The sequence below is a fragment of the Haemorhous mexicanus genome, chromosome 1 (genome assembly GCF_027477595.1).
Source record: "Haemorhous mexicanus isolate bHaeMex1 chromosome 1, bHaeMex1.pri, whole genome shotgun sequence".
In the NCBI taxonomy this organism is placed as follows: domain Eukaryota; kingdom Metazoa; phylum Chordata; class Aves; order Passeriformes; family Fringillidae; genus Haemorhous; species Haemorhous mexicanus.
Window position 1 is genome coordinate 135,373,435 of NC_082341.1, and position 15,555 is coordinate 135,388,989.

Consider the following 15,555-nt stretch of genomic DNA (forward strand, 5'->3'; position numbering starts at 1 on the left):
TATTTTTAGCTTCAAAAGTGAGGTTTTAAAACATTGAGGAATTTTGAGGAATTAAATAAGTTTAAATCCAAATTAAAACATCTGAGCTGTTTTTAATGAAGGAAATCAAACTTCTAAACAACATCAAACAGTTCTGCATGTGGATTTAGGCAGCTTTTTTGTTTTTCCCAGATACACTGTAAAGCATTTGATAATTCCATATTAATGTGCTTTGTTTAATGATAAGATTAAGTTTTTCAATACTTCCACGATGCCCAATGTCAGAATTTACTTCAGCTTTTACAACTGACCAACTGTATCACCTTAATATATACTACAGCCTCTTTTCACATGGTTATTTGTGTATCAAAGCCTCATGATTCTCATTGGTATGGAGGGGAGAAACACTGAACATGGGGAAGAGAAAAGTAACTAAAAGTTCTTCTAGATTTCAGGGACAATATCAGCTTTTTTTTTTCTTTTTATAATTTTCCTAAATTCCATTTGCTGTTTTTTTTTTTTTTTTTTTTGACATTTCTAGCCAGCTTTTAGGATACTAATTTCAGCAGCCAGCTTCAGAAAGAAATACCTTTGCAACCTATTAAAAGAATGCCTTTCTGTATGAGAAGCTTCACATATTAATGGTGATTCTTTCTACCATACAAGGAAAAGAATAACATTATTATTATTATTAGCTCAAGCAGGTAAACATAACATTACTTCACTACCGCACTATCTTGCTATTCTAACTTTTGGGGAAGAGGGTGAAAGGAGAAGATAACAGAGGGCAAGACAGGGAGTCTTGACTAGCCAGTTTTCCAATCTCCCAAAATTCTGCCATTATCAAAAGAAAAAAAGAAGAATTTGAATTTACCTTTCTGTTAATGTGCTGCATCATCCACTCTGAATTAAGTTAGTGATTAATTACAAGGTTTGCATTAGTAGCAATCAACATATTGGCTCAATCCTTCTGAAATACATTTTTAAGTTACTATAAGTATTACTGTAAGCCTTTAAATCCTACCCGCCTCATAAACAATGACTTCTTAACCAGTAATTAAAAAGTTAAGAGACCTTAAAGTGAAGTAGTTTTATAAAGTATGTTTATTTTGCAACTTAATTCTATAATTTTTTACATGTTTTACTAATCAAAGTGTTTTTAAGAAATTTTCAAAGTCCTGCATAGAGGCTTTGGCAATCTCTGTACAAAACACCTCATCGGGCAAGGATACCAGCTGATCCAGGGAGATGTAGCTGGGTTGTGCTGGGTCATACTGGGCTCTTCCCAAAAATGCAAGAAACATATGCCTCTCTCTGATTCGTAATAGCTTTGAGTTGAAAACCTAAGAAAGAAAAAAGGGAAAAATTTTTTAGGTTGCCTTAATTTCAGACCCTGAGGCATCAAAACTTAGAGCATTTTTTAGACAAACTGAAGATCTAGAAAGCAAACAAATAATATACTTATTTTCCTTTAATTTACGTCAAACACCAGGTAGGTTACATTTATATATAAATTATCTAAACTCTAAATAAATACTTCAACACAATGTGCTGACATACACAACAAAAACCAGGGAGTGATACAAAAAACCTAATGTGCTTGAGAGTTGTTTCTATATAACAACTATATTACTTTGTAATTACTGTGTAATCACAGCCAAGACAGTGGAGACATTCAGTAACACGGAGCGCTTTCCCTCTAGCATCAGAGGGATTCAAATGACCACTGTTACAAGGAAGAAACGAAGACGTGACCACATGACACAATGCAAATAAACTGGCACAGTGGCAAGGGCAAAGGTGAGTGGATGTGACTCCTGTCATGATAATGTGGCCAAAAGGCACAGTGTGGTGGTTCAAAGCAACCATTTGTCTTCTGCTGCACAGCAATGCCTACCTTTGAAGATACCTGCCACAAAAAAAATAATCTAGATAGTCAAAGATGAGAACAATGGTAGGGGAAACACAAAAGAAATCAGCAGAACCTTTAAAAAGAGAGGGAAGTGGGGAAGATGAGATGCACAGTTAAGTGCAAAGATCTAAGTTCATTCCTGAGCAGTACCGTTGTACTGCTCAGGAATGAGAATAGAGAAGGGATGCTGAATAGAGAGAGATGCTATATATATATAATTAATTAATATATATTATTGGTAGAGGCAATAATGATGAAAATATGAATGCTACAGAGATTTTACTAAAAAAGAGACTCCATTGATGGAAGAAAAGTTCCATGAGGATGCAAACTAACTTGAACAAGGAGGGAAAAACAAAACTACTGTTCCTCCTCTGCCTTTCTTGAATTTTAAGAGGCAGTCAAAATACAGGAGAAAATAAAAAAAAACACTTAACCATCATTTATAGCTGACAGAATGGTTACAAGAGCAACTGTAACATCAGAGAGAATTTGACCAAAAAAAAAAAAAAAAACCAACATCCTGTATACTTCCTATTTTCCATATTACTGTCATTCAGGATAAAAGTGAGTACAGATGGAAATAAATATGTATTTTTGAAGGCACAAGTTAAAGGCCCAACCATATATAAACTGATGTACACTACTGGTATCCTGGAATTCACAGTTTTCAAGGGTGAAAGGGAAGGACAGGAAGGAGAGGGTGAGACTGTGCCAAGAACAAGGAACAGAGGAAACACTCCACTTACCCTACCAAACAAAAGGAAGAAAAATAATGAGGTGATCCACCAAAAAGCCAACAGTAAGACAACTGAGAAGAAGTGACCAAAACTTGTGGTCATTTACAGATCAAGGAGGGCAAAGTGACAAAGATGAGCATACAAGCAAGCATCCTTTTTAAGAAAGATTAAACAGCAAGATAATCAAAATCCTGAGGAATAGTTTTATTCCCCTGTGCAATTTTGACTTTCTAGCCACCAAGATTCTCTACTAGACTTGCTTTAGAAAGAAAATTACTACAGTTCAGAAGTTGAAATTTCTGCTTTCATTTTCACCTTGTAAGAAGATAGTGCAACTGCATGTAGGCACTGAATACAGTGATTAACACTTTCAGCTTTTAATTTGTGATGAAATAGCAGTAATGAGGATGTAGAAAAAAACACCAAAAATAGTAATCAAAAAACAAATCTATTTTCAATCCCATGGTATTTTAGCAATTGCTGCAGCAATACGAAGACCAGTGATAATCTAATGATTGCCTAATGGACAGAACTTCTCTTACCTTTACACTGTATTTTCAGATCCTAAAATTTATAAAGGTTATTTTTTTAAGTGGACAAACCTGAAAGAAACGTTTCTATTTATATATAAAGTTATCTAATGAAAAGATGCATAATCTGTCTTCTCTTGCATCTCTTAGGTAAGATTTCAGGACAAGCAAATCCCTAAGCAGGCAGTAATCTCTCTTGCATGAACACAGAAGAGATGAGCATGACTACCTCTGGTGAAAACCTTAAATATCACAAGACTGTGGGTAGTGATGTCTCATGTGCTAAGGGAAAATAAGAAGCAGTTGCACATGGAAATCCTCAGAAGTTTCTGGATTACTAATAAAAGTTATCCCAATTAGAATAAAAGCCACAGGCTAGCTGAAGAATTCACTTATGTTCTGTATAGAGCAAGGCTCCACCTTCAGCACATCAGTGAAGCGGCTGTGACAAGAGCACCTGGAATTTATTCCCAGATCAACAGCTCACCTGAGGAAAGCGAGTAAGCATGTGGTGGGGAATGCCCATTATGTTGTGTAAGTAGTCAAATGTCTGTTTGAGTCTCTTTCTACTTGCAGTTAAAATCTTGGGAGTTTTACACACTATCTGTTGAATTTCATTACGTTGAAAACCAAGTTCAATTTGACAAACCTGAAAAAGAGCACAATTTTATCTTTGCAAGTCAGCTTATTTTACAAACAGCAAACTCAGCTTATTTTAATGTGCCACTGAAAAAAACTAATGCAAAATTCTTCTATTCTTTCTTACACAGCAACAAGAATGCAAACCACAAAAATATCTCCCACTTCAGTTCTTCTCAAGTCAGACAATGCAAATTATTTATTGTTCTAGATTAAAGTGTAATTTGTTTATAGAATATCCCCAAAATAAAGATAACTTCTGTGAATGTTATGTATTTTTCAGTTTGTCTGAGATATGAACAAAAAAAACATGTCTCCATATGTATGGCAGTTAAAAGCATAAAAATTCTCCCCTAACAGTCCTTTATCATTTTCAATTCCAAGCTGTCAAGAGACCTTCTTCCTGTGGAGCTGTTGAGCTCTGTAAAACACAGCAATCAATAGCTAGTGCCTACTTTTGCTAATGTATCCAAGGTACATTTTTTAAAATACGGAGTATGATTTCTATAGTCTTCAATTTAAGACTGCTGAACCTAAAAAAGATGTGTAGAATACATAGTGTATTCAATTTATTCTACAGTTCAATAAATTCTCAAGTAAGATGTCTTTTTCAGAGACTGCCTTGACTTCAATTATGATTTCCCAAAAGGAAAACAAAACACATTTTTTCAATAAAATCATGAGCACTCCTCCCAAAGTGCAGAATGGCAAGCAATTCATTGAGTTGTTGAGAAAGAATTCAGCATACAAGAGTGTCTGTTAACTCAGTCATTTCTTCTATCCTCCAGTGACACTCACAAGCAGCTTGTTTTCAGTCATGAAGTGGGTGTGCTTGCCAGCTAACCTAACCACGCTTTCATATCAAACTAAGGTACTTCAATTGGCAAGAACGAGGTGTTTTTGTTTGCCCAGTTTGATGGGCCAAGACTGCAGCTCTTTTCCAGAACTGCTTGTCAAATATTAGAATCAGGGTTTTGAATTTAATTTAGGACTTCCAAATCCTTACAGGGAACTGTTTCTAGAGGCAACTATAATCAGGTCTTTCAACTCCTCATTTTAGCTTTTCTACTTTATAAATACTTGTGCATCACACAAAATAGCAATCAACTAAGACAGCATTCAAGTATGGAAATAGGTATTTGCACATAAGTGGTATCTTCCATGGACCTGAACTGGCAGGGGTAACTTCCTGCATCATGCATTAACCAGAGTTAAGACCCCATGTTAAATCACTGCAGAGATAAAGCCAGGCCCACTGTAGAGGTAATTGGGGTAAGAATTTTGAGCTTTTATCTTCTACTCTGTGACATGGAACAGCTCCCTCAACATGATCAGTGAGCTCAAGTGTAAGTTGCTTTGACTGCACTCAGTCTGACAGCAAACATGTTTAATATTCAGTAACTCTCTAGGCCACACATGCTAATATCCTTATTGCATAAGCCTCAGCAATACTCAACAAAGTGTTTTGTTCCCACAATAGGCAGTGGTAGTGAAAGTTTTGACAGGTTTTATCCTGTCAATGAATCTCTAATTGTGCTTGATTAAACCCTCAGAGGATGGACTAAGCAATCCTTCAGCACATTTAGTCTGGTATCTCATGACAACCAAGATCAGCTACTGTACTTGTTTCTAAACAGTCCATTCAGAATGAGGGGTACAACCTGACCACTTCTGAACTGTTGGTCGTGATTTCTCTTTCCAAGTACTGTCCTCCCACCATCACTTTAGGACATACAGGTCTGAACACAGATTCTGAATCCAACCTCCTGACAAGTTTGAGCTTGTAAGAATTAGTACATTCCAACAGTGGGGACTAAAAATCCTTCCTTTCTTTCCCTTTCTCACACATTTTAAAAATAGAGGTGTTATGCTGTATTTCTTGGTAGACAAACAAGACAGTCATATAGAACTAAAGACCTCAAAAACACATTCATTATAATAATGGCTCCCTAGCCTGTGGAAACAATGTGTGTTTAAAAGAAAGCACTATTAATTAGAACAGTCTGCTACTTTCCAGTCTCCTCCCTTACCACACACACATTTCAGATTGCAAGATCTCTAGTGTTTAATAGTTTCAGAACAGTGAGTTTGTCTGAAAATTATACATTTTGATTTATAGTTATTTGTTATAGAATAATGGAATTTCACAAATTGTTACACTACATCATGCTGCTTGGCCTCGATGGCTTTACAGCACAGTAATTAAAGCAATACACTCTCATTTTCAAAAGGGAAAGGAATCCCCATGGGTTTGAAGTTATTTACCCAGCAGTTGTTAATAACGACCATCTGCTATCAGACAATAGGTGTCAAATGCACATTTTGGCAGGCTAGTTACCTGCCAGGAGAAAAATAATCAACTGCACATTTCTTGCTCCTAAATACTCACGGACAATCCAAGTTAGCAAAAAACCATAATAATTAAGGAACAGGGAAAAAAAGACTGAGTATTTTTCTACTCATTAAAAAAAGGGTAACCATTTATGTCATCATATAGCAACTTTTGGCAGGAAGGCAATACATCAGAGTAGAAGAGAGAATAAGGTAACGCTCCATGCATTGAGTAAGCTTGCATGCTATAGAGGAAAATACATGGTTTAACAGTTACTTTATATCACCAAAATTATTTCATTAAATTCTTTCTGTACACAATCCCCTACAAGAATTTTATCTCCTGACAGCTCTTAAACTATATACAGTACACTTTTAATATCTATTCATAAGCTCACCTGAAGATTTTCTTTTACAGGCTCTATTTTGCCAGTCAGTAGCCTTGGAAGACGAATTACCAGATCCTTTGTCTACAATCAGAAAAAAACACATAAATTAAAGAGTTTTATGGAAGGCTTCGAAAGAAAGATCCTATAAAAACTTTTTTTTTGCATTTCATTTTGTATTTCAATTTATCTCTACACCGAAGATGAATATGCATGAAATAGCAGTAGGTTAGGATGCAAAACCTTACTCAAATATGTTCTTTTGGAAAACAAAAAATAATACAATTGTAAAGCAGACAGGAAGAGGGAGTAAAAGCATGCATCAAAAGGAGAAAGTATGCTCAAGTGTCCAATTTCTCTCAGCCCTCAAATTGTTTCTTCCCATCTTTTTTAAAAAGTAAACAACACACTACCCAATGGAGGCTATAAAGGATTTTTTAGTGGCAGTGGAGCTAACTTCTGAATGTGGTTAGACCACAGTGTAACAGCACTACAAGAAATACTCCACACAGTGTAACAGCACTACAAGAAATACTCCACATTCCCCAAAGTGTCTGATTACTTGTAGTCCACCCTGAGTACAAGATGGTGGCTAAAGGAGGAGATGTCTCACCAAATATGGAAAGGCCAGCAACAAGGCTCTGTAGCAGAACCCCAGATTACACTTGGAATTTAGTATTCATTGCAATCCCCACCTACTGCAGGACACAGCTAATGCTGCCCGCTTACTCCAGGCAAGTCCAGCTACTACCTGCCCTGAAGATCCCAAAGCATGGTGCTGAATACCCATTAAGCAAATGAGCAAACAAGAGGTCACGCTTGGTGAGCTGAGCTTATGATTTGGCATTTATCTTGATAAGATACTCACAAATTAGATTATTTTTTAAAATTCTTTAAGTATGTTAAAGTATCTTGAAGAGATGAAGAGCACCAAATAATTTTCCGGAAGTTAAAAGAGCTGCTTGCTGTTTCAGTAATTAATTCAGTCCTCTGACCCACCTCAAATAACAGAACTGGACATACACATTCTTATTTGATAATAACCTGTAGCAGGTCATCTTCAGAAAATGTACTTCAGGTCCTCTGAATGTCATGCATCCATATCACTTCCATAGACAGTGAAAACCATGTTACCCTCCTGTAACCCTCTAGTGACATTACTAATGTTAACACAATGTTTCTTGAACCTCCAAACACTTGGAGTATTCATATTGCAAGACCTGTCACTAACTGTCACTAACAAAATACCTGAACACTTCAGTCTTTACCTTTTTTACACTGAGACCAAGTTCATTTTTGAAGAAACCCAGTCTGTTATCCAATCTTTCCACTGAAAACAACAGCAAATATGGAGCTCTTGAGACCATCTGAGCAATTTCTGACTTACCGAATTTTTTTGATTTTAGGTAAGCCACTCTAGAAAGAGAACAAAAACAAAATAAAATCCAGTGATGAAAATTATATTTCCTCCATTTATTCAGTGATCACTTAAATTCCTCAGTGATATCTTATAAACGGACAGATGTTCTAGCATTAACATGCAACCCTGCCAGAAATAATTAGGGTGAAATCTGCAGTTATCGTAAAAGCAAAATACCCTCCCTTCCAATTAATTAGAAGTAAAATAAACCTCGGAGCAGAATGTCAATAGTGAAGACAGATTTTAATTCCTTCCAGCTGTACTTAAGCAGATAACTATGTTAACCTACAGCTAACTACCAGTCTGTCTCCGAGATTGCAAACACATTAATAGGGTATGGACAAGGAGATATATACAGCCTTTTGCTATTTTAATGAATTCCATTTCTACTGCTGAAAGAACAGAGTCCTATACCTCATACACTCCTGTTCTCCAACAGCACTGGAGTAGAAATATCATACAATGATGCTGTGTGTAGAGATGTTGTCAAAAAAGACATTTCTATATCAGCTGAAGTTGTGTTTGACACAAATAGGTCCCTATTTTCAGTCACTGGTCTAACAAGTGAGTAACAAACATCTGGTTGTCAGAAAGCAAGAGGAGTTGACTTAAGTTTTGATATTTAACAGAGCTTACTTTCTTCCTTTCTTTCCAAGTCAAAACTTTTTCCAAACTTTGATTTTAGCGAAAGTGAAATCCTATTTCAAGTACCACTTGCAGCAGATGATTACCACAGCTCCCAGAAAAAAAGGCTTGAAGAGGGAAAATACAGCACACCAAGTAAAGAGACAATTTACTACTAAACTACAACTAAACTACAATTTGGAGAGGCTTCCTCTGGTTATAGATGAGAGTAGTTGCAATATGAGAAGTATTTGCAGTCAGATCAACTTAGAGCATACAAGAATTGGCTTATCTGGTAGTAATTAAGATAATAAATGGGATGCAGAATATTCTGCAGAAGCAGATATTCAGCAAAAAATGGGCTTTCTGTTAAACCATGTCTTGTGGAGAGAAAAAAAATAAAATTACTTTCCAGTCACTACAACTTCTCCCTTTCCACAAATCCTCAGAAATTAAGTTATCACAAGCCAAAAACTCCCAGATGGAAGATAAAAAAAAAAGCTCTAGAGGACCAATTCCTAACTGAGCAGGCACCCCAACACAGAAGGTAGCACCCTAGGCTCCAGACAATGACAATGGAACTGGCACAGCTTCCAAGCATCCCAGAAACAACTAAATGAGCAGATTAAAAATCAAATCTTTTGGCTGTCCTGACTCCACTTCTTTTCTGTTAACAAGTCATTAAGATTCACACTTGAAGCATTTCTTCCTGGAAAGGGAAGAAACTTAAAAGAGGGATGGCAAGATTGTAGTAACCTGACTGTAGAAAATTGAATATTAAAAGGAACACAACAATCCAACCTGGCCAAAGTCTGAGATACATCTGTGAGTACTGGCACTGAGGTTAGCCCTCGTTCCACTACAGGGCTCAGCAGTTCTATGTAGCATGTTAACAGTTTTAAGTCATCATTAACACCAACATAAAACAAAGCATCTGGTGCAGCTGCAGTACAGACACTGATTTGCAACTGTCAAAATTGTTAGGAATTATGGAATGTTTTGACTTTTACAGTGTTTATCTGAAGTCAAATGCCAAACCTATTGAAATTTGTGTTTTGTTTCCTGGCAACATGGGATCCATAGCAATAAAACATTCCAGAGTGATGTAACCAATACCACGTCCATCTGCACCAAACTGTTTATGCAAAGGTGATACTCAGCTTTCAAAAGACGGCTATTTGAGACACACTCACTTCACAGCCTTTCCAGCACACATACTTTAAAGCTTGCAGGAAATCATCCACCAGTGTCAAACTTACAGAAGAATCATACTGCATAAAATTATGAAGAAATCAGATTGTTCTGTTTAGCTCCTTCTTTACTAACCAGCCAGTGCCACAGAAGTGTCGCTGAAAATAAAATCTGACTTCATGGGAGAGTTAGGATATTTATCACAAAAAAAAACCCCAAACCTCTCTTCAGAAGAGCATAAGCAGTCTGGTCTGATATCTGAACTCAAAACTACTTCTGGAAAAATGACATAGGGTATTTTTTGGATATTGTTTGTGAAAGGCCAAGTATTGAACACAAGATTAGAAAAACAGAGGGGAAAGAAGTTAGTTAGGTCTATGCTATACAAGCATCTCGTCGTGTGCCTGTTTCTAAATATTGATACTTTCAGATTTCTGTTTCAGACAGAAATGCTACTACATGCAAGAGCCAAGATGAGAGTCTTTTTCTCTGGAGTACTGGGAAGTTTTGAGTTCATTAAACATGCACATACCTACACACATGAGTTGTTCTGAAAAAAAATTATCAAAACAAGAATAATATTATAAATTAAAGTTTATTTTAAAGACAGAAGAACAGTTTAGGGCCATATAAGTGTGAACAAACACACACACAAATTAGTTCATCGTAGTGTTGTGTTGAGTTTCAGCTGGACAACAAGAAAAAAAAGTCACCAAAACCTTCTGCTGCTATTAGATGTCAACACAGAAGAAATCTGGTCTGCTTCTTTGATTGCAGAATTCATGAGGTTTCAAATTGTGACAGAAGAGTTTAATATTGTTCTACAAATTTATGTAAAGCCTCAGGGATGTCATTTTGGAAAGAAAGCTGACACAAGTAAAGCAAGTGACCTAAGATGGCAAGCTGCTTCCTCTGTGGCAGAGAGAAAGGGATGGGCAGTAAAATTTATTAATAGCCAGTTTTCAGGTGTTTACTTATGATACCATCACACATTAGTGCCAACAGATGGGGAGGCACAAGAATACGCAGCCAGGAGCTGAGTAAGAAAGGAGGCAGCAGGCAGCACAGGTTCCCTCAGACAAGATTAAACCAAATGGGAAACCAGATCTTCAAGCCAAGGGGCTTTACACCCTGCTACTTCTTGAAAGGCTTACCTGGTTTCTAAAGCCTCCAGATCTTCACCAAGAATGTATGGATTTTTGGTCAGGAATGGTCCCAGCTGATTGTCTTCTACACCCACATCCTTTAGAAACAGAAGTATTTTTTTTACATCTTTTTCAAAGTCCAAGGTCAGTAAGAGCTGACCTGCCTTTTGACGTTTCTCCACTTGGGATAAGTCAACTCCTACAACAAACAAAATTAGAAGTTGTTTTAATTAAACACAGACCTTGCTTTCTGTCAGTGTTTCCCAAAGGCATGCTGGAATTTATAGGACTACTCAATTTTTTGCACTGATTTTGCATACTTTAATTACTCAACACAGCAAGGCTACACCACTTGTATATTGTGGAAAGATTCCAGATAAAATAAGCAGTCATTTTAGAAGCTTTTGCTGAGTTTATTTTTTGAAGAAAGACCTTTGCAGTGAATCCTGCATGTGCCACATTTAGAGACCTGCCCTTGTTGCACAGAAGTATGTGTGCATGAAATTTCCAAATCTGTTATAAAAGGGAAGATGACAATTTTGCAGTGAAGTGACTTTGTATACTGACTCACACGTGACAATTTCTTTCTACATGGGGACAGATTCCCCCTCTCAAATATTAATTTCTCCAACCTCTTTCTAGTCTTCCTTGCGCGTTAGGGCAATAAGGTGGTAAGAAAGCTTGAACTTGGGTATCTCTGCAGTCCAAGTGTTTTTTGATGAGAAGGAAGGTTCTTGTCAATCCCTTCCCTCTTGCCTCTCCAGTGTGCTGTGCCTCACTCCTAATGTTATGCACAGCAACCATTCTCTTTCCTTCCTTCCAAGGATGAAGGAGCTGCACCTTGTTTTGCAGCAAATTAAAGCATCCTTAACCAGCCCAAAAGAAGAAAGACCAATTAAATTACACAGTGACCCCTACCTCCTGAAGCTGTGGGAGATGCCTCCTTCTAACACCCACAGCGCTAAGGGACTAACCCCAGCCAGCTTTGTTTCCCAGTAGTATGGCATTGCTAATGACACAGTCCCCTCCTTTTGTCCATTTACCCTGGATAACATTCTGCAGCTTTTTACCATTGGTCACTGTTCCCATTTTCAAGTTTACGAGGTAACCAGTAAGAACAAAGCACAAATTACAGGATCTGCAAAGCTTCTGCCATAGGGAGACCACACAAACAACATCACACATACCTAGGTGGACAAGTTTTGCAAGGGTTTCTGAGTGATCAACATAATCTCGGAGCGTGGAAGACTGAATGGGGAGAAGTGGTTCTGCAATGATCTGTACAGCTTCTTCCTCAGAAATCACTTCCAAAGCAGATGAAGGTGGGATGTCATCCCAGTCTGAGAAACAAATATAGAAGACTCAAATGCATTTTATGAAAGACAAAGCTGCTCCCGCCAAATGCTATACAGATCTCTTGAAATCCTTTCCAAAATGCAGGAACACTGTGACAGGTGATAAACAGTCAGCCTATTATTTGAAAACATAAAAACATAGACTCTTCTCCCATTTTTTGCTTCTGTTCCATCTCCTGGTCACTGCCCATCAACTTTTAGTCATATGGCCAAATCTGACAGTAGTACCCAGCAAGCCTGCCTTCAGTCTGCTGCCTAGACCACTGCAGACAACAGAATATATCATCTTCTGGAAAAGAATCGTCTTTCATGTCTTCACAAATGCATTCTTGCCTGATCACAGCCAGATAAAACGCTACTGCAAAGATAATTTTTCACAACCTGACCAGCCCACTACTTTGTGGCTCTCCTGAATATGATGCCCAAAATGCAGCTGTTTTAACTTTCAACGTATTTCATAGTCAACTCCAGCCAAGCTATTATGTGTTATCTGTTACAGAAAGGCAGCTGACTGCCGCTATCTCTAACAGCAAAAGGAATAACTTCCTACTCACTGAGGTTTCAAAGGGAACATCATTATGCTTGTTTTCCCTTATAAGTGTTCCAAGTCACAAAACTCAGTGTCTTTAAAAAACAAATTCTCTAAATAGATCTATTTTTCCATTGATAGGAGCTCCAAGCAGCAAGATTAAGATTGCTGTTTGCAGGCTAGCTGCTAGCATCCACATCAATCATCAGTTTGATTTCTGAGCAGATGCCCTGATTATAAACTCTTCAGGAAGGGGATTTTCAGCGCTCTATACCTTTGTATAATGGCTCCTGAGAGACCAGGGTAATACTCTTCCCAGTCAAGAAACAAAGGCACATCAGAACTCTACTACAAGTAATTCCAAAGTAATTAGGATGTGCCTAATGCTCCAGGAAGAGTTGCACAGACTAGCTTGATAGCTATTGAAGGTCTTGTCTTTTTCCCACAGCCTCAGAAACAAAAGCACAGTAAAATGTTTTCAGTAACATTTACACATTGAACAGGAATTCTCTAGGAATCTATAGGAATATCAAGTGGTTTTTTTCAACTTGCTGAGGACCAAACCAATATACAATAAAGTCCATTCCAGATGCATGCATGTCTTTTGTTGCCACTTTAAGGTTCTCACACTTAATTCCTATTGGGAATCATACTTCAAGTCACCAAAACCCCCAAAAATTATCAATTATGTTTATTCCATTATATAGACTGACAACTGGGAAAAATGCTACACACACACAGACACACACACACATTCTTCAGTCAGTCTGCTGGCAGATAAAAATCTGGCAAATGGATAAACTATATTGAAGGTACAGCCACATACCAGCTGGCTGACCCATCACTTTGGTACAGCACTGTTTCAGAACCAGCTACACACACAGATCTCTGGTGCAGTTCTGAGCCACCCCAAATAATAAACTCTGTATAATCCAGGCTGGCTGGGCTCAAAGCAGAATCTGAACATACAAGGCTGCTTAGTAATTCAGAGCAAGTTTCCTCAGCATACCCAAAGTAATTTGAAAGGATGGAAATATTATAATCCTTGTTGAGATGTAAAAGTAGGGGGAAAAAAGTGAGTAAATTTCCTCAGGGCAACACCACCAAGGCGCCGCTGTATTTATGTCCTTTCGTGTCCTTTCCTCAGAAGACAGCTGGGTGAGCATTTCTCATCAGAGCAGTGCTAAAAGGAGGCTTCACACCACTGCCTCCTGTTGTTCATTCCTGATCCCTCAAACCATGGAGTGTGAGCTGCTTCAGGCGTGCAATCTCCCAGCCTCGCTCAAAATAAAGAAAAAACCCAACAAAACAAAACAAAAAAACCCCCACCAACCAACCAAGAAAAATCCAAAAAAACAAAATAACCCAAAAAAACCAAAAACCAAACCAAAACAACTACAAAAAAATTTAAAAACCACCAAAACACCCCAAAATCCCCAAACCAAAACCCTTTAGTTCGTACCACATCTGTGAGGGAAAGGTAAACATATGCAGGTAGGGTTATGAAAACTCCTTCAAACAGCAGCTCCAGACCTACATTTCTACCCAAAACATGACACCATTATCTCACTTTAAAGGTTTTCTTTGTATGCCACATTGACCATAACTATCTGAATTAACTACGGGGTAATGAGAAGTAAAAATCGGGAACTCCAGATACATATTTTAGGCAAACAGGGCAAAAAAGGAGAACCCAGTTGGGGTTAAACCGCGGCATAGTGAAAACATAATTTGAGGATTCGGGAGAAATGGTATCCCTTAAAGCCTCTTACCTTCGTCCAGTATTTCTGCATTCAGATCAGGTAATATTTCTGGTTTTGTTTGTTCCTGTTGTACTGAAGGCAAGTTACTTTCGGGAGACGAGAAGGATCCATCCTTGGCGCTGTCAGGCGGGGAACAGCTCCCTACGGACGCCTGCCTGTACGCCTGCAGTCTGCACAGAACCTCTTCCTTTCCAGCGGGCAGCACAGCCAGACGGGCAAACCCACGGCAGGCCCGTGCGGGGCAGCCGCCACCCCTGAGCCTCCGAGGAAGCGCAACAGCACGGGCCGTGCTCAGCAGGCAGCCCCAGCGGGAGACGTGCCGAGCCCACAGGGCCATCATCCACCGCGGCGCGGCATCCTACGGGCACAAAAAGGCCGCGGAGTGACACCGGCCCTGCCGGCCTCGCCGTAGAGCCGGGAGCGCGAATGCCCCGGGCGTTACAGCAATCCCTCACCACAAAGCACCACCTAGCTGCCTTCAGGGTTGAACGCGCGACAAACGGAGGAACCGGGTCTGAGGCCACCGCCCGCCGCCCTCTAGGACAGCCGTTCCCTGGCGGGAAGGGGGGAAGCCCAGTCAGGACCGAAGGCGAAGGCCATGAGGCCAGGGACGCCAGGGACGGCGCCCTCCGCGTTAAACCGCGACCGCACAGGACGTCGGGCCGCGCTCGCCGCCCTCGCCTCGCAGGGCTCCCCTCGCCGGCGGCCGCTACGTGCAGCCTGCGGGAGCAGGGCCAGTGGCGCCCGGCCCGCGAACAGCGGGACCCTCCAGGGCCTCACCTGCGTGGCGTGGCACGGCGCGGCCCACGTGTGCGCCCCGCTCTCCGGCCCGAGCCGGGCGAGACCACTCGGGAGGAAACGATGGGGGGAAGCAGGCAGCAGCGTCCTTTTCTCTGCGCGTTGTAAAAGGGCGGTGTGGCCCCGCCGCCCCTCCTCCCGCGCTCCGTTGCTCTCTCCCCCCGCCTCGCCTCGTGGGCGCGGCCGAGCGAGCTCCGCCCCTCGGCGCGGCGG

At 39.6% G+C, this 15,555-nt stretch overlaps 1 protein-coding gene and 1 long non-coding RNA gene across 2 annotated transcripts; one reads left to right on the forward strand and one right to left on the reverse strand.

Annotated features, from left to right (window-relative positions):
• Window positions 1-1,065: 1,065 nt before the first annotated feature.
• On the reverse strand, window positions 1,066-15,479 carry MTERF3 (mitochondrial transcription termination factor 3). Its single transcript, XM_059864155.1, has 8 exons — window positions 15,325-15,479; window positions 14,554-14,902; window positions 12,085-12,237; window positions 10,907-11,096; window positions 7,786-7,933; window positions 6,530-6,601; window positions 3,649-3,810; window positions 1,066-1,322 (listed from the first exon to the last, which is right to left on the reverse strand). The coding sequence occupies exons 2-8, from the start codon at window positions 14,882-14,884 to the stop codon at window positions 1,128-1,130; spliced, it is 1,251 nt and encodes a 416-aa protein (XP_059720138.1). The 5' UTR covers window positions 14,885-14,902; window positions 15,325-15,479; the 3' UTR covers window positions 1,066-1,127.
• Window positions 1,321-4,066, forward strand: LOC132336549 (uncharacterized). The gene is made up of 2 exons (XR_009488890.1): window positions 1,321-1,779; window positions 3,312-4,066. It is a non-coding gene; the product is annotated as an uncharacterized LOC132336549 (long non-coding RNA).
• Window positions 15,480-15,555: the final 76 nt, after the last annotated feature.

Coding starts and splice junctions, on each gene's coding strand:
- MTERF3 (XM_059864155.1), bottom strand. CDS start 14,884: ATGATGGCCCTGTGGGCTCGGCACGTCTCCCGCTGGGGCTGCCTGCTG. Junction 11,097..12,084: donor TGCAAAACTTGTCCACCTAG/GTATGTGTGATG, acceptor TGTTTGTTGTAG/GAGTTGACTTATCCCAAGTG. Junction 3,811..6,529: donor CTGTAAAAGAAAATCTTCAG/GTGAGCTTATGA, acceptor GCTCTTTTTCAG/GTTTGTCAAATTGAACTTGG.